The sequence below is a fragment of the Panulirus ornatus genome, chromosome 29 (assembly GCF_036320965.1).
Source record: "Panulirus ornatus isolate Po-2019 chromosome 29, ASM3632096v1, whole genome shotgun sequence".
In the NCBI taxonomy this organism is placed as follows: domain Eukaryota; kingdom Metazoa; phylum Arthropoda; class Malacostraca; order Decapoda; family Palinuridae; genus Panulirus; species Panulirus ornatus.
This window is the reverse complement of record NC_092252.1, coordinates 9925803-9949548: the sequence shown is the minus strand read 5'-3', so window position 1 is coordinate 9949548 and position 23746 is coordinate 9925803. Positions and strand designations below refer to the sequence as shown.

The 23746-nt window shown below is 47.4% G+C and overlaps 1 protein-coding gene across 1 annotated transcript in view; it reads left to right on the top strand.

Moving 5' to 3' along the window:
- The window catches only part of Ino80 (chromatin-remodeling ATPase INO80), a 243752-nt gene that overhangs the window by 163417 nt on the left and 56589 nt on the right, over nt 1–23746 (top strand). Inside the window, exons 27-28 of the mRNA XM_071679441.1 lie at nt 19266–19368; nt 20650–20750. Coding sequence (XP_071535542.1) covers nt 19266–19368; nt 20650–20750 — 204 coding nt within the window. The remainder of the gene's footprint in view (nt 1–19265; nt 19369–20649; nt 20751–23746) is intronic.

The following is a 23746-nucleotide window of genomic DNA, read 5'->3' as shown; positions in this document are numbered from 1 at the left end:
TTGAGGCGTACTTTAGGTGTAGAGGTTGTAGCCACACTGTGATGGATGTGTAGCCAGGGTGTAAGAGGGTGGTGGGCTGAATACTGCTGCAGATGCTGCTTGCTGTCGTGGTGTCCGACGTTGTCCTTGTTTTCGTCGTGGTCGTCGTCTTCATCATTTTACCCCCCAGCTGCTGTTTACCGTGTGGTGTTGTCGAGCCGACCCGACCCACTGCCCTCCCGACAGCTGCTGTCCATTATTTTACGCTCCTGTTGAAAGATAAAGAAACATTGTGATGGCTGGTGAGGGGAAGTTGGGGGAGGGGCTGGAGGGGAGTTGTTGGGGGTGGTAGAGGGCTAGGGTGGGGATAAGTGTCGTCAGGATAGAGGTGGTGGTGGTCTTCGTCGTCGTGGTGGTGTACTGGTCGGAGAGGTTATGGTTGTGGTAGTATTGGTAGAAGTATAGTGATCGTGGTGGCAGTGGTCGTCCTATAGTAGTTGTAATGTAACAGTGGTAGTAGTGTTTGGGTCGTATTGGGCATTTAAGAGCTACGGGTCGTGGTGGTGTTAGTGATCCACTCATAATGAAAGTTAAGCTATTTATTCCGTTAAAAAGGCATGTTTGCCATCTCGTCTGCAACACTGCATTTCTCCTCCTCCTGTTTTTCACGCGATTCTGTTTTGTGCTTTTTCTGTGTTTCTTCCGTGGCCTCAGTGAGTACATGTGTTTATGATTGTAAGTCTCTGACGGAATGGATGGCATTCTGTAGGTACAAGCAAACCCACCCCCGCTAGTTGGGTAGACACACCGGCTCTCTGTCCAACACAAGAGAACCATCGTGTAAATGAAGTAAGACATTGATTTTATATCGCCGGAGGTTTTCCCCACTAGGATTCATTTTCCAGTGGCAATTTTTTTGTTCTTAGTTACACATAGTCATATGTGACATAGCGTATGTTTATGAACGCTTTCAAAGACTATCGTTAAGAGTGCGAACTCTCCGCATTGTGAGCCACAACCTTTATATTATTAGGATAATTAATCATATGGTACTGGGTGATCCTAGGAGATTCTGTGGAGGTGAAATGATTTTCGGGTATGAAGTGGAGGAGGACCTGTGTTGTACAAGAATATGTTACGTTGTGAATCAAGGGTGAGGCAAGTGTGAGGTGCTGGTAAGGTAAGGGAGGGTCAGTTGGTGTGCTACAGTCACCACAGACTCCAGGTGACTGAAACAGGAATGTCGCTTCAGTTGTGGATTTCTTAGTGCGGAAGTTTCATGTCTCATAAGGCGATGGTTGAATAACTTGATTGGCAGTGTTTGTATTCCATCTTTTACGTGTGTAGAGCCACTGGCACCATAACATCAGTTCCTTTCGTAATATGTGACATACGTTTGGCTCATGCGAAAGAACATCCGTCCCAAATACAACATATTCTCTCTCTCTCTCTCTCTCTCTCTCTCTCTCTCTCTCTCTCTCTCTCTCTCTCTCTCTCTCTCTCTCTCTTTCTCTCTCTCCACGTTAGTTGACGACACAAACTCTCAGTCTCCTTGTTGACACAATCTCACGGGTCCTGTAGCCCGTGTTTGGTGAAGCATTAAATCCCGCTCGTTTATTTACTTGGGCACCAGATACTTCCCCAGTTCCAGGGTTCGAACCCACCTAAACCCCCCCCCCCCACAGTAGTCCCACCTGCCCACTTACTCCACTTAACCCCCTTCCCTCTGCATTTCTTCACCCTGCTCACTTACCTTAATCTATCAGCACTACCCACTTATCTCCCCAGGAAGACCACTGGCCCCACCAGCCTCAAGTCTCCTCACCCACTTCCATAACCCACTTAGAACCCTTCCCCCATCCCCCACCATTCTACCCCTTCCACAAAAATCCCCTGCCGGTCCGCTTTGCCCGCGCAGCTTTCCCCACCCTCCACTCACCCACCCACCCACTACCTCCACCCACCCACCTACGTTTCCCAGCCCACTGGCGCACCCACGAAGCCCACCTGAGGGCTGGCTCATCCATTTCCCACGTTTATTTTGCTGGTGGACGCATTCCTTCCGAACACTGTTTTGTTTGAGGCCGCTTCGTATATTTTTTTCTTTCAATTTTGATGCAGATATTTTCGCCTGCAGAACACCCCCCTGTGGTACATCCTGTTCCTGTTAGCACTCCACAGGTTGACACTCGTACGTCGCCGTAAAGTTGCCGCTCTTAACTTATCCTGGATCATCCTCCTTCCTTAACTCCTGTTATACTGACACCAAGAAAGTCTTACCACAATTTCTGACGATGTTTTTCCCTTGTGTATTCTCCCTCACCGTTCTGTGCTCACAAAATATCATACTGGGACCTCATGAAATGTCTTCCTATACTTGTTATACAACGTGTTGCTTCTATACTTGTTATATAGAACGTGTTGCTATACGCTCAATAATTGTCTCACTGTGTGTGCCATACTCTCACGAACTCTCGTACCCTGACACCGTCCCTCATGTATTGTCAGCCCAGAAGTTTTGTGGAACGCCCGAAAGTTCTCTACTTCCTTTAATTGTGTTACTTATCTCCCTTACTTTACTTCTTTTCTCCCTCAGGTTCGTGCGTTATCCTGCAACTTCACTTTCCCTCTTTGTTATTCTTGTAAGCTTTTTTTTTTTCTCCATTTTTTTCTGTACCAGATCTACCCCCTCCAACCCAGGAGTAGCCTCCTCACCCTTACTCAGCTGTCTTACCATTCTTTCGTACTATCTCTTGCTCAATATTCTCTCTTTTAAAGTTGCGTTATGTCCCATCTTGCTTTTGTATCCGGAGGAAAGATACTATACATCCTTTTCTGTCTCCTACGTAAGTCTTTATCACAAACTTGAGCGTTAGTACGTGGTTGATAAAGTGTACTGAAAATCTACACAGACGGCTTCTCTGCGTACCTGAAGGTGCGAAGTTATCATCCTAAAACCTAAAGTGCTCAGCAGGTCTTGATGGGGTTGTCTTAGAATCTGCGACACGGGAGAGTGTTGCGGGAAGAGTCAGCAACCGCCTCCCTTCTGGAGGTAAAATAAACATGTGTATATATATATATATATATATATATATATATATATATATATATATATATATATGTGTGTGTGTGTGTGTGTGTGTGTGTGCGCAGATGGGTGTAGTATGGATGATGATGATGATGTACAACTGTGGGATATGCTGTGACAGAATCGGAATTAGACATGCCACCATCTGTAATGCCTCCTGCTTCGGGAACTGTAACGTTAACAACGTATCTGGAATTCCTCCCTCTCCCTTTTTTTTTTCATGACTCAAGTTGCAGTCGACACACGACGCTCTTAGAAGAAGAATGCCATCCCCCGGAGCCAGGTATAGCGGTAGGTGTAGCGTTTAGCGTTACTGACCGTCATGCATGTACGGGGGCCGCCTGAGATCAGACGCGCATAGTTTCGAATCCTGATCGCGTCAGCCGGTCCACAATTCACTAACGTCCACAATTCTCCCCCCCTTCCCAAGGGACTGGTCCGTAAAATGGGTACCAGACATAAGCTAGAATGTATGTATGTATGTGTGTGTGTGTGTGTGTGTGTGTGTGTGGGTATGTCTGCATAGATACATAGGAGTAAAAATAGGTACATGTATACAAGGTGAAGAGACGGGGCATCACGAGTGGAAGACTCTACCCCCGTAACACAAAGAGTAATCACAGATAGTCATCCCACGACCAAGACCGACATACCGGAGCTCTGCACCGTCGTGCTCAAGTGGTCTCTATCTCGGCAGATCTGTAAATGCCGTTTGATAATGACTGTTGTCCAGGATTCCCACAGCGATCTCCCGCGGCGGTCATCGTGGTCTCCACTCGTCTTCAAAAGGCTTCGGCTGATAACGTTACAAGAGTGCGGGGCCTGGGGTCGTCGGTCACGTACCGGTGGCGGGACGACTGTGATGCTGTGCGGCTGTGACTTGACTGGTTCATGCTGGGAGGTGTTCTCACGTGCCATAACAGTTGCTTCGTGTCGTGCTAACGTTTAGTCTTGGTAGCATCGGTAAACAAACGATTTCCATGGTAGATCCAGGGCCTTAGCGCGCGCGCAGACACACACACACACACACACACAAAAAAAAAAAAAAAGAGAGAGAGAGAGAGAGAGAGAGAGAGAGAGAGAGAGAGAGAGAGAGAGAGAGAGAGAGGTTTGCATTGTGTGTATCAGTAAAGGTTTTCCGACAATACCCTAAAGTTACACGCCACTTCAGGGTCGCTTCCTTTGGACCGTGGTAGGTTTACTGTCGAACCATTATCCCACAACTGTCTGCCATTGTGCGTTCGTCCATTACTACCATCGCTACCATACTTACCATTCACTAGGGGAGCGGTACTTACCTCTGCAGGGAGCTCCTGACGCGCCTTTGTGGCAGCGTCTGGAACGTGACGGGTGCCACCCCCCCCACTGCCATTGTGGGAGTCGTGCCTCCTTTACCATCCAGGACACACATTACCTGTCCCATGGGTTATCCCTGCCATCTCTCGCCGTCCGTCCTGCCCCAGGCTATCCAGGGCACCTGTCCTGCTCCAGGCCATGCGGAGCAACAGTCCTCCTCCCTGCCTTCCAGGGTAACAGTCCTCACACAGGTCATACAGGGCGTCTCTCCTCATCCCTGCCATCCAGCACACCGATCCTGACCCTGCCATTCAGAGCGCCCATCCTTCCCTCAACCAGCCAGTGCTCCAGTGTTGCCCCCTGCCATCCAGCGCTCCAGTGCTGCCCCTGCCATCCAGCGCTCCAGTGCAGCCTCCTGCCATCCAGCGCTCCAGTGCTTCCCCCTGCCGTCCAGCGCTCGAGTGCTGCCTCCTACCATCCAGTGCTCCAGTGCAGCCTCCTGCCATCCAGCGCTCCACTGACCACTCGGGAGTGGCCTGCGAGATGAAGCTATATATCGGATTCGGTATCGGATTTGCAGAATATTTTATCATTTTTTTTATATTTCTTTTATGGTAAAACCGGTGTATTGATGCGGGTTTTATCGTAGGACTGATGTATTGATGCAGGGTTTATGGTAGGGCGATGTACTGATGCAGGTTTTTAGTAAAATTTATAATGGAATGTTTTTTTTTATATAGCTTTTGCACTGGACGTCTGTGGTCAGTTTGTGAATGAAGTACATTGTCAAGGGCCATCTCACCACCAGGTTGTCTGATGGTGCCAGTCTGCGTTTCTGGTACCTTGTATGTATGGCTTGATTAGTTCGGCTGGAGGAAGCTGTCCAGCTGCCCTCTCGAAGGAACCCTCGGGGTCTTCCCATTACGGTCTTCGTATTTCGCGGTAGTGTGTCAGACAGACTTGGGCGCCTGACATATTTCCCATTCCCCCATCTCCCCCTCAGTGTCTTGGGTAAGATATTTCTTTTTTCCTCGTTGGATATTCTCTGTACGGTGTACCCAGTCTGTCATCACAACAGAGAATGATTTCTGATGTGCCATACAGGAATTATACCTTCTAGTCCTTCCGTTCGTGATATTGTGAAGTTCCTCTCGCGTCTCCGTTTGTAGAGAATATAGTCTTCGAGCTGTTAGCCTCCCCTGGTAGGTTAAGAGGTGGAAACTGTTGGGTCAGTGCGGATGGTAAGGGACCTCTGAACGTCTTCTAGCTCTGTGGTTTTCTGTGTGTGTGTGTGTGTGTGTGTGTGTGTGTAAATTTAACGTCCAGTAGGAGCTGCCTTTGTACACCGCTGGAGTTCCTGGTACTGCTGGCTTGGCACGCACAGTCTTGCCTCCTCCCACCGCCGCTCCACCCGGACGAGCCCAAGCAACCCCCCCCCCCCATCTAACACCTCGGACAAGCTACTAACAAGGCCAACTACATGATAATTCCGCCTCATTATGGATTATATGCTGGGTTAATCCGACGTCATTAATCACGGGTGCATATTAGCTTCTCGTTGAGGATTAGTGTCGTGGCCTGGGGTCAGCCCGGGAGACCCGGTTGCCCTGAACAAGAGAACACGGGACATGTTTAATGCCGAGTGTACTTGTATGGTGGGGAACTGTGTTGGCAAGTCCATGCTTCGGGGCAGATGGTCACACACACACACACACACACACACACACACACACACACACACACACACACACATATATATATATATATATATATATATATATATATATATATATATATATATATATATATATATATATTTATATATATATATATATATATATATATATATATATATATATATATATATATATATATATATTAGGTTATTAGGTACAGTAGGGGTGAGGGTCAAGTCAATTGGGAGGTGAGTTTGAATGGAGAAAAACTGGAGGAAGTGAAGTGTTTTAGATATCTGGGAGTGGATCTGTCAGCGGATGGAACCATGGAAGCGGAAGTGGATCATAGGGTGGGGGAGGGGGCGAAAATTTTGGGAGCCTTGAAAAATGTGTGGAAGTCGAGAACATTATCTCGGAAAGCAAAAATGGGTATGTTTGAGGGAATAGTGGTTCCAACAATGCTGTATGGTTGCGAGGCGTGGGCTATGGATAGAGATGTGCGCAGGAGGATGGATGTGCTGGAAATGAGATGTTTGAGGACAATGTGTGGTGTGAGGTGGTTTGATCGAGTAAGTAACGTAAGGGTAAGAGAGATGTGTGGAAATAAAAAGAGCGTGGTCGAGAGAGCAGAAGAGGGTGTTTTGAAATGGTTTGGGCACATGGAGAGAATGAGTGAGGAAAGATTGACCAAGAGGATATATGTGTCGGAGGTGGAGGGAACGAGGAGAAGAGGGAGACCAAATTGGAGGTGGAAAGATGGAGTGAAAAAGATTTTGTGTGATCGGGGCCTGAACATGCAGGAGGGTGAAAGGAGGGCAAGAAATAGAGTGAATTGGAGTCATGTGGTATACAGGGGTTGACGTGCTGTCAGTGGATTGAAGCAAGGCATGTGAAGCGTCTGGGGTAAACCATGGAAAGCTGTGTAGGTATGTATATTTGCGTGTCTGGACGTGTGTATGTACATGTGTATGGGGGGGGGGGTTGGGCCATTTCTTTCGTCTGTTTCCTTGCGCTACCTCGCAAACGCGGGAGACAGCGACAAAGTATAAAAAAAAAAAAAAAAAAAAAAAAAAAAAAAATATATATATATATATATGTGTGTGTGTGTGTGTGTGTGTGTGTGTGTGTGTGTGTGTGTATGTATGTATGTATGTATGTATGTATCTTTTTCCAATGCCCTGCCAATAATGTGGAGTGTCGCGTACCATTGGAAAACCTCGTAAGGCCCAGGAAGCCCCATATTTAAGAAAAAGGAGACAGAAATCAAGTTTATAGCCATAGTGATAGGCACCGAGTCGTGAAGCTATGGAACTAGATATATAGACATACCGTAAGGTTTGGGAGGTAAATTGGCAGTTATGTTGGAGAGGTGTCCGCATAGTTTGCCAGTCTAGGGTGTTCACTGGCAGATCCTGGCATATGAATGTACCGTGGGACAGGTAGACAGGTTGTTGGAGGAACACTGTACCCAGCAAGTAGACGGGCCGGGTAATGCACGTGTGTCTAATTCTGATCCCCCTCGGCATGATTGCTTGAGGCCAAGATGCGTAATGGCAAGGCGGGACTATCGTCCTTCTTCTCACACCAGATGTTTCCCCCTTGCCCCTCAGCGGTAGTGAGTCGGACCCGTCATTGCCTGGCGGTGGCCGCCGCCGTGGTATGCAGAGTAGGGTGTATCTCTGCCGGATAATCATGTACCAGGGCTTCGATGGGTAAGCATTAGGCCATGTTATGGTGGGATAAGTATGTAGGTTATCATGTGTCGTATCAATTGGTAATAACGATGCTGAGGATCCTGTTGGGTAAGTTGCTCCTCAGATGGGATTCCATTGTAGCAGAGAAAGACCTTTCTCATAGTTTATAGGGGAGGTTGTCATGTGTTGTGTGTGTGTTTATAGGGGAGGTGTCATGTTGTGTGTGTGTGTGTGTGTGTGTGTGTGTGTGTGTGTGTGTGTGTGTGTGTGTGTGCCCGGGTGCCCGTGATGGTCCGTGGATGCAGGGCCTAATAGGCAGAGTCGTCATCTCGAAAATCCTGCTGTGAGATCGTCCGTGTCCTCTCCCCGATCTCGCCGGAATCTCCACCACGGCTGTGTGCTGCAACAGTCGTGGTCCAGGGTCGAGGCCACGGATGTACTAACGTTTATGTGTACAGTGTACTGCGCTAATGCTCACGGCTTCTCTTGGTCACCCCCCTACAATCATATGGTCATCAGTAAACACTTGGATGAAGTGATAACAAAAATGTAGGTAACCTGCACTTCTTTTTCCAATGGTAACTTCTTCTGTAACGAGTAGACTACATCTTATTCCCTGTAATATCTGTTTGTTTGGTTTACTGGATGTCATAAGCATATTCAAGGCGAACATTATCCATGCATGAGTTAATTCCGTGCGTACAGTAATCCTCCTCAAGCGGTGAACTTCTTGAGCAGGACGGTACGACATTTGAGCACGACGGCACAGCCCTTGAGCACGACGGTGCGCCTCCTGGACATGATGGCACGACCCCATTGGTAATGATGGCTTGAAACCTCGGCCCGACCTTGAAAATTCAGGCCGTCACACCCAAGGGTTTTTCCCACCGTGTGTAAAAGACTCATGTGTCTTATTAATATAGTAGAAGCCCAGTGTTTTGTATTCCACGTGTCCACTGTCTACATATGTGTCTCACGGCTTGTGTGTCTCAAGCATGCAGTACGAGAACAGGCTCCACCTCCCTGATTTAGGGTTCATGCCTCATCTTTACAGTATGAGAACAGTCTCCACCTCTCATACTCAGGGTTGACGTCTCACCTTTACAGTATGAGAACAGTCTCCACCTATCTCTAACTCTGGGCTTATGTCTCACCTTTACAGTATGAGAACAGTCTCCACCTATCTCTAACTCTGGGCTTATGTCTCACCATTACAGTATGAGAACAGTCTCCACCTATCTCTAACTCGGGTTATATGTCTCCTTGGACCAGTATCCACCCGTTTGGTTAGTTCCGCTGCCCACCTGTCTGGTTGATACGGGTAATACCACAGCGGGCCACGAGCCTAATGAGAGATGCCTCAAATCCTAAATATCAGAGGGGACGAAGCGGCAGCCACAAAATACCGCTAATGTACGCGCAACACCGTCATTACAATGTCGAGGTGGACGATGTCGGCTTCTGTGTGTCACTCTCTCTGCACGTGTGTGTGTGTGTGTGTGTGTGTGTGTGTGCTGTCCTGAGGGCTGGCGGTGATGATTCAGGGTAACTATGGCCTTCCAGGAGATATTCAATTGTGACCAAGAGCTTGTAGAGTTCCCACACAAGTGGTTCTTCTGGCCGAAGGGACTGGAGTGGTTCCTCCGGCCGGAGGGACTTTACTCAAGTGGTTCTTCTGGCCAGAGGGACTTAAGTGGTTCTTTCCGACTGTAGGGACTTGACTAAGTTATGCTGTCTTCAGGACTCATTATGATAGCTATCTACATTAGCTCTAAGACTCTTGGTAACGTATATACATTGGCTGTAGGGTGCATTATAGGAGGGTTATAGGAGTCGTTGTAATCTGTGATCAGTACAGGACTCGTTATAGTGGTTTGGCTGCAGAGTCCTTTTTTTCTCCAGTAAAGGACCTGGAGGGTTCATCACATGAAGGGAGGGAAAGACTTATTACCATATGTTTGTTTTAGGAGGGCAAGTCGGTGTGGTACCTGCTGGTGACGCCCAGGCCTGGTGGACAAGAGTTCGACGCTGTCCTCGGTAGTATACTGACTCCATAGGAGCCACCCTTACAGTGTATTTGACACTGAAGGCGTAGGATATCTTTTTTCGTGGCGATGCCTGACATGCTGAACGCCCACGCACGTGCAGTACCCCTGGCAAACAATGTTTACTCAATCGTCATGTCTTTTCAGAAGTTGTCTTTTCCACACGTCTCTACTTTTGTTATCTTATAGTTTCGTTATTTTCATGTCCCATCATGTATTCCGGATCACTGCATATTTTTTTCCACTCACCTCATACATTACACATTTCATCACTCGTGTATTTCGTAAGTCACTAGGCTGCACGTGTGAGGTGGTAATGGGGCGTGAGGGCTCGGCGGCACGTCGGACGTGGGGTTGTGATCCCCCTGGGCCGGGATCAGACGCGGCCGGGGAAGGGATTGGATCTCATTAATGAGATTAGAGCGCGAGGTGGTTGGCGGTGGTGGGCCTGGAGGCTGAGACGCCCCTCACCACGGATCAGCGGCCTCACTTACTGTCACGGCTGCCCATCCCTCCTCCTCCATAAAGACCTTCTTAATCTGGTGCCGGGTGATAACTTCATCTTCAGGAGACTGGTGTAGGTCCCTCGGGAGGGCGGAGGAACGAGGCAGGAGGAGGAATGCAGTGCAAAAGCATGAAAGGGAACATGAGGGAGGGAGAGCGAGAATCAGAGAGGGGAGGAGAGATCTGGAATCAGAGAGGGACATGAGTGGAAGGGAGCTGCAGGGACGACGGTTGAATGGGAGCAACGCCGGGCTAGGCAAGGGAAGAACCGGTCATGGATAAGAGGGAGCCACATGGGGGACAGGCAGGGGAGGGTTCATGGGATATGGAGACGGGTTACAGGGAAGAGGGATGGTGGCCAGCAGCCAGACGACGTGATGGGTTAGGGTGGGACCTAATAGAAAGATGAAGGTTATGGCGGGTCCTGGTTGCAGTGTGCAAGACTCTGTTGGGCTTGGTAGAAAGGCGGAAGGCTGTGGTATGGTGTGGTATAAACCTATAAGGCTATAGCTTGTCCACAGTAAAGGAGAAGCCAAACTATAGGCAAGCTAGAGTCCAGCTGGGGTTAGAGGAGGAATCAGGCCTCAGGGAGGCCAGATTACGTTAGGACCCACGTGAGATGAGCGTCCGGGGTAGACAAGGAACCATAGTACAGTACGTTAGAATAGAGGATTAGCTGACGTATGGTAGGGACCAGGGCAGAGGGGTAGCTAGAGCACAGTAGGGAAGGGGTGAGGAAGAGTAGACGAGGAGGAGGAGGGGTCTAGGGTGGAGAACAAGGGCGGGTCGTCAGAGGCCAGACAGCACCGTGCAAATTACATGAGAGTCCCGTGTCAGCGTGCGGTGCGGCGGGTGTCAGGCAGTAAAGGGGAGAGGACTGACGGCCGCCTGTACCAGCCAGCCGCAGGGACCCAGAGAGGAGGGGAGGCTCTCGCGTCACCACCACCCTACACCTGTTGCACCTACCCCTCACACTGGTACTTATGCTGGTACCCTCACACTGGTACGTACCACTAGTGCACTCGTAATGGTACATTCCCTGGTACATACAACTGGTAAACTTCAGTACATCCGCTGGTACATGTCATTGGTAAACACATTCTGGTGCATCGACTGATACCCACATATTGGTAAATTTACTGTACTTTATGGGAATTTCTGTCTCCCTCTGTGTAGATTAGGAATGTAGGATACTATTACTGTTCTCCAGCACTTTATCTCGTCTTAGACCATCATATCTTCTATTATCTGCCCTTCCCATGTGCATATGTACTACCACACACCAGCTGGTACATCCACCCACACATCGATCAAAGTTTTCCCCCCACCCCACACACACTGATAAATTCACTACTCCTCGTACGTTGGTACATCCAATATTACTCAACCACACTAACATACTCCCCGCTGCCCACACACTGATGCAGCCTCCCTGACCCTACCTACACACAGACCTCCATGCACTCCTACAATCTCCGCAGTTCATGTTGTTATGACCATTTCTGCTCTCAGTTCAGGAGAAAGCGATCTTCCAACACTGGTATCATAATTCTCCAGAACCTCATCTTATATACAAGATCTCCAGGTACGTTTAGCGGCAAACATAACTAACGAGTTGCTACCTCTCTTAAGTACTTAGCGCTTCTGGAGTACCTGTTGTTATATGAAGTCAGAGCAAACACGGAATATTGCTTCTGCTGTCATGCACGCTGCCGGGCCATGGGTGCTAACAACCTCCCGAGAGTGAAGTTATTAATATAGATCGGCCCAGTGATTGTGTTCGTGGGTAAAATATAGATACAGAGAGGAATATGTTAATCCCTGAAGCTGCTACTGGCTTGCCAGAGCAGCACAGTGACCGCGGCCATCAGGATGCCTGGCCATCCCCTGTGATCAAGTATGCAGACAGATTAAAACCTTAGCTGCGTGGCCATCATTCCCAAGGTGGACCAGTCTCGTCTTCATCTGGGACTGACTGTTGTGCTTGTTGTCTGCCGCCCGTAGCTGACTGGTGTGTGTGTGTGTTGTCATGAGCCGGTAGAAGTGTGGTGGTTGTCGTCCACCACCTGCAAGACTGCCCGTAGTACATACGGTCTCACACCTGTAGTAGTGTCGTGTGTGTGTGTGTGTGTGTGTGTGTGTGTGTGTGTGTGTGTGTGTGTTCTTGCCCCCCTATAGTATTGTCGTGTGTGTTTGTGTGTGTGTTCTCGTCCACCTTTAGGACTGAGTGTGGTGTATATTGTCTACCGTTCGGCAGAAAGCAGAAAAAAAACCGAGGATGATGATGACGTTTTAGGCAAACAATAACATTAACAAGTACATCATCAGAACTACAAACAAGAACATTAACAAACACATCCTCATAACTCACCGATAACAAATTGCAGAGGCATCAACCTTGTAGATCATAAACACACTACCAGCAACAGTTAGATGAGCTTTAACGGCAATAGCTACCTCGCTAACGAAGGAATTACTTCTGAAAATAATATCGCCTCCACCACCACCACCACCACCACCACAACAACAACAACAACAACAACAACAACAAGAACAACAACAACTGAAAATACGAAACTATAAAAGGACCATTAACTTCTCAAGCAAGGCAGTGGGGGCCTTGCGTCTGATGATGCCCTGGTCTTTGGCTTAACCCTTGAAGGTCAGGCCTGAGGCTGGGACCATTATACCCAAGGGTCGTACCGTCGTGCTCAAGGGTCGTACTGTGGCGCTCAAGGGATGAAGGGCAGCGTGGAGGTCTGGCCGTGAAGCGTGTGGTCGTCCACAGCCGGCATCAAAAGCTGATAACCCGGTCGAGGATTTACGACCATCGGCTGATGGTTAGAGGTGTGTGTCGGAAGTGAATATATATATATATATATATATATATATATATATATATATATATATATATATATATATATATATATATATTTGTATATATATAAAAGAAACTCATTGGTATTATATTTACGTTGTTAGTGTGTGACGTAGGATCTAATTGAGGGGAGTGTTACTGGTCAGACTGGTGTGATGGGGCGGTTCCCACATACATACCGAGCCTCCGGAGTCCCCACTTACATGCTGGTACCAGACTAGACTCCAGAATCGCTGGGAAAGGTTACCTGGGTATTGCTACGTATGAGGAGAATGTTGGTGTTGCTGCTGAGAGTTTACACATGAGAGTAAGTAGGAAGGACAGGGATCAGAAGACCTGGCGACAAGGTTATCTACTGGATAGTAGAATATTAACCTGAACTCCCAACTGTATAGATGGAGACAGGATAGTAAAGTAGACTCCTCTCTCGAAAACATCCATTGAAGTTGCAGCGTATCATGGGAGCCTTCCAAAGTAAATTATAAAACTAGTGCCTCCCGGCGGACTCTCAAGCGAAAATACAGAATGGGTGAGATGACATAGACGGATCGGACAGTAGCCAGGTCACACACTACTGGCCAGTGTTGGGGACACCACGCTTGAGGTCACTTAGGTAGAGGTCACACCACTGGCCAATGTTGGGTACTCGTATGATGGAGGGTCACACACAAGCGAAAGTTCACACGAAGCTTAGGGTCACAACTTTAGCTGGTGTTGGACACAGTGGTATTACAGAGGTTTGTCTTCACATGTCAGAGAAAGTCCTGAGCTGAATCGCTTTGAGGTTTCCTGTAAAAAAAAAAAAAGAAATGTTCGTGGTTACTGCATCAGTGAGGGATGCTTAGCTAATGGACAGTTTCGAGGTTCATGATGAACATGCCATATATCAGTACTGAGGAATAGTTTGAACAACAGGTAACTGTTTTTAGTATTATCTCTTGGGGTGTGAAATAAATCTGAACGTCGTCTGATAAGTTGTCGAAATCATTTTCTGTGTTTGTGAACGGCTGTGTTTATGAACAGAAGTTTCAACTTGTAGGAGACTTTGCCAACTGTATATATAAGACAGCGTGCGATTCCAACTTTGGAAACTTGAGTGTAGGTTTTGCCAGTGAATTGCTTGCTGCTGTGTGTTTATGTCTTTTGTGTGTCATCGTGCCATCACTCCCTGGTAAGGCTGTCCTGCCCTTGCTTGATCAGTGTCTTGTTATGAGCAGTGACCCACAATTAGTCACTAAACTAAGAAGACAAGATATTATAACACTACCGATTTACCTGTTTTTATTTTAATGTATAAATACAGTTTCACTGCCCATTCATGGAGTATTACAGTCATCGTAGTGGTGAGGGATCAAACGAAATGAAAGTAGAAGCAGCCAGTGACTTGTACCATAGCTCACCTGACAGACGTTGTGTGAGGTAATTCATCCCAAGTACCGCATTGTCATGGTCGTATTTTGTAGCCCAGTTAGAAGACGAGTCCCCCCCCCTTCTCTCTCTCTCTCTCTCTCTCTCTCTCTCTCTCTCTCTCTCTCTCTCTCTCTCTCAGGGCTCACAAGCCGTGTGAGAAACATTTGCATGTCGTTCATTCGTTGGTCGGTCAGTTCATGTACACGTGTGTGTGTGTGTGTGTGTGTCTCTCTCTCTTCTCCCCGTAGAGGAGCATTATAATCTCGCCAAATAAGATTTACATTTACATGTTTGGAGGGCGAGGCGAGGGTGGTTGTATTTGCACACCGCTGGGAGACGGGATTATTCATATTTCAGACAGCAGAATTTCTACTTCTTGTTGACATTCTCGTGTTTACTGCCAGTAGTAGTTCTTCATGGGTTGGGGTAACGGGTGTATTTTTTTCTTAACACGTTCACACGATAGGTTTTTCTTTTTTAAGTACTTTCTGTTGAAGAGCAATAAGAGGAAGATTTATTTCCGTGATTACATATAGATGGTGTGCTTCGAGCCCTTGTATATCTGGAGAAAATGGGATACAGGCTTACCTATTAGTACGAAACACGTCAGCAGAGTGTTCTATAGTTCTTTTCTTTTTGTATTCAAGGCATAGATATGTGCTCCCTTATTGATGGAATATGCTTGACTGACGTGAAGTATAAAGTCGTAATGTAATCCCTGTATTTTGATGGCACATGGGCAATTTGGAGAGTAGCTGGTGAAGGTGGGGAAGCGAGTATGGTAATGGGTGTAAAACTTTTTGTAACGCCCACCATAACCTGTGGCAGGTGCTCTGTATAGGTGTGTGTGTGTGTGTGTGTGTGTGTGTGTGTGTGTGTGTGTGTGTACTTGCATGCTTATGTACGGTGCGGGAAGGAGGTATGTATGTGGTGTTCAGTATTTGCTTGGATCCTATGTACACTTTAAACCCAGAATATGATCCGGCATGTGGTACGCTCAAGTTTGAGGGCACATGAAGTGAGTCTCTCTCTCTCTCTCTCTCTCTCTCTCTCTCTCTCTCTCTCTCTCTCTCTCTCTCTCTCTCTCTCTCTCTCTCTCCCGGAACGTCTGGGCAGAGTCCGTCGGGTCAGTGAACACTAGACATGACCTTGGTGTCTTTATGGCTGTCCTGGAACAGAACTCTTGACCTGGGGTTAACTGGGATGTCCCCTAAGGTCAAAAACCCTCATTAATTTGATTTTCAATTAGTCGTAACACTCGAGCTTGCACAATAAAAAAGCGAAGGTACCCCACCTCTACCCTCTCGGAACTATTCTAGGAATCGATTATAAAATAACTTTTTGATTGAGGTATTCCCAGAGCCCCACTCTTCTCCATAACTATAACGAGACCGCGAGACCGAGACCAGGTTTTTTGGATGGGCCATGTGTTGGGGCCATTAGTGGAAGAAAACGGGTCTTGTGGGCTATTAGTCAAGTGATGGCCCTCGAATGTGGAGGGAGGTAGACGAGCAGATAGATTGCCGTGGTGATGGGAGACTTCTCTGTTTACCCATTTCTTGTAACACACACACACACACACACACACACACACACACACACACACACACACACACACACACACCACACACACACACACACAAGTTGTAAGGTAGACAGGTCCCCAGAAGTGTAAAATTCCCTTATACAAATTGGTAATGACTCCCATACGGGTCTTCGTAGTGTGGTGGTTAGCTTTGCTAATAAGTCAGCGCTGGCCTGCCCCGGGGTCAGACACGGCGTTGGTTCGAATTCTGGGCTTAGCAGTTGGCTTACACCCAACCTAAGTGTTCATCCTTCTCTCGGGGTTAGTCGATGAATGGGCACCTGGCTTAGGTCGGTGTGTGTGTGTGTGTGTGTGTGTGTGTGTGTGTGTGTGTGTGTGTGTGTGTGGATGCATACACAAGAATAAAGACACACAAATAGTAAATAGAATTAGCACACACACGCAGGTGTTACGGGCGACAGAAAAGTCACCTCTGGCAAGGCTGTATCACTGGGAGTACAGTCTCCTCGAGGGACCTCTCAGTGCAAAGGAGTCCATCATTCCCCTGCTGCTGGACTTAGCGCAGCCTTGAGCGACAGGGATCCTCCGGAAGGAAAATCCAGAGTAACACGAGGACCCTTTGAGGGAATATCCTCACCTGGCCCCCTTCTCTGTTGCATCTTTTGGAAAAAAAAAAAAAAAAACGAGAGTGGAGAATTTCCAGCCACCCGCTCCCTCCCCTTTTAGTCGCCTTCTACGACACGCAGGGAATACATGGGAAGTATTCTTTCTCCCCTATATATATATATATATATATATATATATATATATATATATATATATATATATATATCTGGGGATAGGGGAGAAAGAATACTTCCCACGTATTCCCTGCGTGTCGTAGAAGGCGTCTAAAAGGGAAGGGAGCGGGGGGCTGGAAATCCTTCCCTCTCGTTTTTTTTTTTTTTTAATTTTCCAAAAGAAGGAACAGAGAAGGGGGTCAGGTGAGGATATTCCCTCTAAGGCTCCGTCCTCTGTTCTTGGCGCTACCTCGCTAATGCGGGAAATGGCGAATAGTATGAAAGAAAGAAAGATATATATATATATATATATATATATATATATATATATATATATATATATATATATATATATATATATATATATATATATATATATATATATATATGTATAAATGCCCTCGTTTGCATGTATGATAATGTATTACATGCTGAAGGTTCAGTATGAGGCTGGAGTAGGTCCCGGAGCCGCCAGGGGGGGAAACTCGTTGGCTGTGAGGAAGTGGCAGTTTTTTTTTTGCCGGGGTTCCAGTTTTTCCCGCGTTCGCTACCCCTGCCACTCGCCGCCGTGGGAATCTCGCCCACTGCCGCCCCAGCCATTAATTATTATTGTCGGTATTTAGGCATCGTCACCTGCAGCGCCTCCGACGCCCGGCTCTTGCCTTGCGTCGTCCAGTCTCTGCTTTCACCTCCAGCACACCAACCAATTTGAATATTTTCTTGGCTGCTTAGAATTATATACTGAGATTTTCAAGTGGATTTCCTGGGATTTTGATGGACTGTGTGTGTATTTTTGGATGTATTTTGTAATTTCCTTGGCCCTAGTCGGGCATAAGGCATCGTGTGTGTGTGTGGATCTGCTGCAGAGTGAAAGGCATATTTCATTATGAGCAGCTTTTTCTGAGCACTCCAGCCACGGGTTACCAGACACCATTGTTTTTTTCTGTCTGGAATACTTGTGGTGGCTCGTTCATACTCCGAGTGTGATGCATACTGAGTGTGGCCTGGGCTCGTACATACACTGAGTGTGGCCTGGACTCGTACATACACTGAGTGTGACCTGGACTCGTACATACACTGAGTGTTGCCTGGGATTGTACATACTCTGAGTGTGTCCTGGACTCGTACATACCCCAGTCGTGGAGTCTGTCAATGGGCTGGAAGTTACATATACCGACTGCCACACTGACCTGTGTGTGCGTCTTACGCCTTCATTCTCTCTCTCTCTCTCTCTCTCTCTCTCTCTCTCTCTCTCTCTCTCTCTCTCTCTCTCTCTCTCTCTCTCTCTCTCTCTCTCTCTCATCACCGTCAAGTACATTCACATCTCCCCTCAGAAACATACCTACCTCATTAGTTATCCAGTCTCCGGGTTCAGGTGTGGCGTTGGACATTTGCTGGTGAGACGTAACCTGCTTATTCCCACCACCGGGCACAGTACCGGTGCACACCAGGCCATGAGAGAGCCTCTCAGTGGGGTCATGTTTTATCTTGCAAGGATTATTTTTCTATTATTGTTTTTGTATTTCCTTTCCCATGGTCATTAGGTTATTAATCAGTAGTGGAGAAATATATGATTTTATTTAACAGTTATGCAGTGAAATCCTCCTTGCCCACACACACACACACACACACACACACACAAACACACACACACACACACACACACACACACACACACACACACACACACACGCAATGTTATATTGCATCACTTGGATTATAACGTGATTTTTGTTTTAGAAAAGAGTGAACGTGTATCCTTTAATCACTGAGCTAATCACTGAGCTTCATGATTTGCCAATCATTGTATTTCTACAGGATACAGAATACTCCTTTTATAAAAAGACACCCGTGTGTTCTCTCGTTGGCAACATTATAAGCCACGACCTTGACGGTGTGTTCTCCATGGCACGCCGTACCCACGGTTCCACCTGTGTATTTACTGTGTATTTACCGTGGCTTACCGTGAAGTCACGGTTCTGACTGTCTTGTCTCCCTGTCAGACATTGTAGCATTGACCCGGACCGTGTGTTCTCCTGAGCAAACACTGGCCTTACCCTTGACTGTGTATTCTCCTTCCCAGACGCCACCGCCACCACCACGACCTTGACTGTGTGTTCTCCCTCATAGACTGGAGCCACATCCCTCACTCTTGTGTCCACAACCCTAACACTGTGATCACTGTCCTAATACTGTATATCCATCCTGGAGACTTAACCTAGGGTCACGGCCCTGATACTCTGTGTCCTCCAGCCAAGCCCTTACCCCCATGTGGCCTTACAACCCCCCCTGTGTTCCCCCTGACCCCGGGTGCCACCACTCCTCTTGCTCCCCAGCGAGCCAGGTCCTAACCACGAGTTTTGCCCACAGATCCAGCGGATGGTGATCAGCGGCGGCAACTTCAAGCCGGACATGTCCCTGAAGCCGAAGGAGGTGGTCTCCCTCCTGCTGGACGATGACATCGAGCGACAGTGTGAGTACTGCTGGTGTTGCTGCCTCAGGCGCACCCTTGTGTTGCTGCCCATGGCATGCATTGTGTCCCTTCCACTGCCACACCTTGTGTTGTCTCCTTTGGAATACATGTGTTCCTTGCTCCTCCACTCCTTTTTTTTTTTTCCATTGGTACATCTTGTCTTTGCTTCCTGTGGCATGTACCTTGTGTTACTTCCAGTGGCATACCTTGTGTTGCCTCCAGTGGCACATTGCTAACTCTCCAGATAACCTGATACATAGGTCCAGATTAAACAGGTACATGTTGACAACCTGATGTTTAGATCAGTTTTCTTTCTCTAAATTTTCGTAGTTTCATCATCGATTATTTTGACAATATGCTTATTTTTAAGGGAGGCTGTGGTTCCCATCTTGCTTCCGTCTTGGAACACTTTGCAGGAGAGGTTAGTGTGAGGGAGAATGACAAGTGTGGTTAGAGATGACCCAGAAACCCGTGAGAGCAGTTGGTGAACTGACGCAACCGGTCACACACACACACACACACACACACACACACACACACACACACACACACACACACACCGGTTAATATCATGACATATTAAGATACAGTCGAGTTAAGATGGTGCTTTTTTCCCTCACTTAACATTGACTCTAGCTAGGCTTGCTACGGTGTCACAGTGTACTGGTATACTAAGGTGTTTTAACATGGGATGCACCAGCAGCCAACAGTGACAGATATACTCGCAAGTTTTCAACTTGAATGTAAAGAGACTTTTTTTTCTATTTTTCGAGAGCAACAGTTGCAGAAAATAGTAAATTAGGTGTTGAAGTATTTACTAGAGTCTGCACAGAATTAGATTTAGAAAACTTCTGTTCTTATGTTGTGTGTATATTGTCAGTAACCACACCTGAGGCATACTGGTATGTTGCTTCACGCTGGAACCGAATAGTGTAATAGACTGCTGTGTGTCAGGATGATTGATTTTAACAATATTATTTCCATGTCACCGTTTCCAGGAACAGTGATTAATAGTCGCTGACTTCAACTGGAAGCGAGAAAACCACTTTTTTTTTTCTCTATCACGAACCTATAATGTGTTTTGTTTATCATTGTTAACATTATACGTAATCAGGTTTACCAGGTCTTTGTGATAGCAGCTGTGTGTGTGTGTAAGTGTTCCTTAATGAATGGCATGTGTGGAGGGGGATAGATAAGTGTACTCAGTGTCACTATGAACTGAGGTGTATTGTCTCACTTGCCCCTTGTGTGCTGATCACGCGAGTGTCGTGTTGTTGACAGACCGGGCACGGCAGGAGGAGCGGCGCATCCTAGAGGAGCACAAGATAGAGATGAATCGCGAGAAGATGAGGGAGAGGATGCGGAAGCGCTACGCTGAGAAGGTGAGTCAGTCACTGTCCTTACTCTCAGAGCCATCTTGAGTGTCATGACTCGTGTGGCTCATCACTCGCTACGCCGAGGAGGTAAGTCATACAAGTCGCTGTCATTCGTCATCAGTCTGTCATCACCCGGTGAGGCATGGGATCCCTCGCCATCCGTGTCTATCATCGCCCGTGGCACTGGATCATCGTCATCATGAGCCGTGGCATGTGTCAGACACTTGTGTGGAGATAGGCACTGTACAGGGAGGAAGTTCCATGCTTGTAAGGTTCCACCTCTTTAAAACTAGTTAAACTTATATATATGCTGTCCACATTCTTAATTTCATTTTTCTGAATCTTCCATTCATCACCTATATACTAAAAGTACTTCCTGACATCTTTTCGTGCTTAATTTTGTTATAAACTCTGGTTGTTCTGTCCTTCCAGCTTTCGAAGAGCCATTCTTTTGATATCTTTAAGTGGTTAAGAAGCTTAGAATTTTTGACCAGGTCACTCCTAACTCTTCTGTCTTCTTTGGTGGAAAATTTTCAGGCCTCTACCCTCGCTTGGCAACTCATTTTCTTGATATTTGGTACCATTTTTGTTGCCCTTCTCTGGACCTTCTGTATCGGGTCTTTGTTCTTTAAGTGGGTGACTAAATTTGCTATGCATGTTCAAGTTTTGGCCAGACACACGACGAGAGCGATTGGTTGGATATTATCAAACGCATGAAATTAAATGCTGTTCTGATCTTTGCCAGAAGACTGTTTATCTCTTTTACAATTATCCTCTTAAGGTAAGGCTGTGGCGACAGGTTAGGTACATTGTCGACTCTCAAGTCCCACTCATACAAAGATTCCTGTTTATTTCCAGTTAGATAATATTAGTGTTGTGTACCTCTTTCCTGTGTCCCATCCTCAGTCTTTTACATTTATTCGGGTTTGATTTCATCACCTACGTTAAATACCAAGTTTCAGTTTCATCACGTAGTAATAGACCAGCTTTCGAGCTTTTTCTAGGTTCCTTTGTGAATTGGTGGAGTCTGTCTCGCTCCCCAATATCCTCATGACGATGGCATCATCTGCAAACTTATTCAGGTACGAATCCATTCCTTCTAGCAAGTCATATACGAATATCAAGAACAGCATTGGTCCCAGGAGTGGGCTCCGCGGCACACCACTGGTGACCCTAGTCAGTATCTAGGTGGGCTCCTCTGACACGCATCCTGTTTGCCCTTACACAAAGTAGATCATGTGGTCTCCCCTTATTCCTGCCTGAAGACCCAGCTCTTTTATCACTTTACCAAATCACACTCTACGTGTCAGTTATCACCTGTTTTGGCCACAGCGTCAGTCACCACCACTGTCAGCCAGGGTCAGTCAGTATGTCAGTCAGCACTTCCAGGCCAGGCATTACCAGTATTAGACATTCGAGGTATGAGAAGGCGTCGTGCAGGTGCGTGGTGAGGGAGGCACACCTGGCCGGTCGTGTTGCCTCATTAGGCTGGCAGGTGCAGCAGGGAGATGGGCAAGAGTTCACCTCACGTCTGGGGCATGACGAGCAGCACTCACCAGGAGCTGCCTCCTTCTGACAACCCTGACACATGCAGTGTTTATCTTAGCGCCATCTTAGGAGGAGGAGGAGGAGGAGGTGCTTAAGTGAACCATTTATTTTGAGCTTCTTCAGACGGCGTGTCTGCTGGGGAGGCATGATTCCAGTGTTGTAATTGTAGGTTGTGTTGGATGAGGGCGCCGGCGGGGCCGCCCCCCCGCACCTCAGCCCCACACTACCATCTCCTTCATGATGAATCTCTTGGTTCGTATCACCTGCGTTGAGGACAATTCAGTCTCTCTAGAGGTACGTAATCGGAGTCGAAATCTCACATTAGACCTGACGTAGGTCCCGCGTCGAGAAGGTACAAATTAGTCCCTACGCTGCATCCATGCTGAGGAAGTAGAGCCCCTTACGGTTTGCTTTAGTCTGTCTTGAGTTGTCCTAGATTATTAAGTAAAGGTTTGCGAGGAGCGACGGTAACTAAGTGGTGCGCATTGTTCACTTGCAACACGACCACCGGGGTTGACGGGGCCGAGTATATACCCCACCATCATTCAGGGGGGAACGCTCACACACACCCCCTTCCTCTTTCTCCTACCCCGTACCACGACCTAGGACGCGACATCGGAAGGGCTGTGGTTTTTAAGTACTGTAATAGTTTTGTCGAGGGTGAACGTCTCAATGATTCCTGGTCTAGAGAACAGTTGTGGAAGTGTTGGACGGGTAAGTCCTCCTGTCGGGGTCCGGTTAAAGTGTCTCCAGGTCATCAGAAATACTCGGATGTACGAGGCTTGGCTTCCCTGCTTTTAACCAGTAAGTTGTATATGCTGTGGGAGTCTCTCCAGGGCCCATCATGGCGGCTCCAGCATACCAAGATCCCTGGCCAAGCTGGGTTACGGTGATCGCGAGTTCCCACATATATTGGCCACATGGCTTCCCACCTGCATTCCGAACCGTGTCTGTGTCAGTATCCCAAGGTTCTACACAACATATATGCAGACCAGGGGGATGTGTTCTTTCATACTCCATCAGGACGTTAGTATACGATCCCTTCAGCACGACGGTGCGACCTCTGAGCACGGCTGTACGGCCTTTGATCATATAACGCTACGATCGTCGTGCTTAGGAGGCTGGTGCATTTTTCTGTGCGGAAAAAAGGTGCCATTGTAGCCCCTGCCAAGTGTACTGTAAAAAAAGAAAGATTAGGGACAGATGCACTGAGGAGGAAGCAGAATTAGCCATGATGCGGCAGGTGATGAAGATGATCCGGGTAAACATACTAGCCAGTGATCGACACGTGAGGCATGACACTGCGATATCCCACGCGTCATGCCCAACACACACAGGCCAGGTGACGTTTAATGTGTCGTCTACCGTCGTCGTCCCCAGCAGTGTAGACGTCGAAACACGTCTCGGGTAAATCACGGCCGAGAAAGTACAAATGAGCCTCTACGCTGCATCCA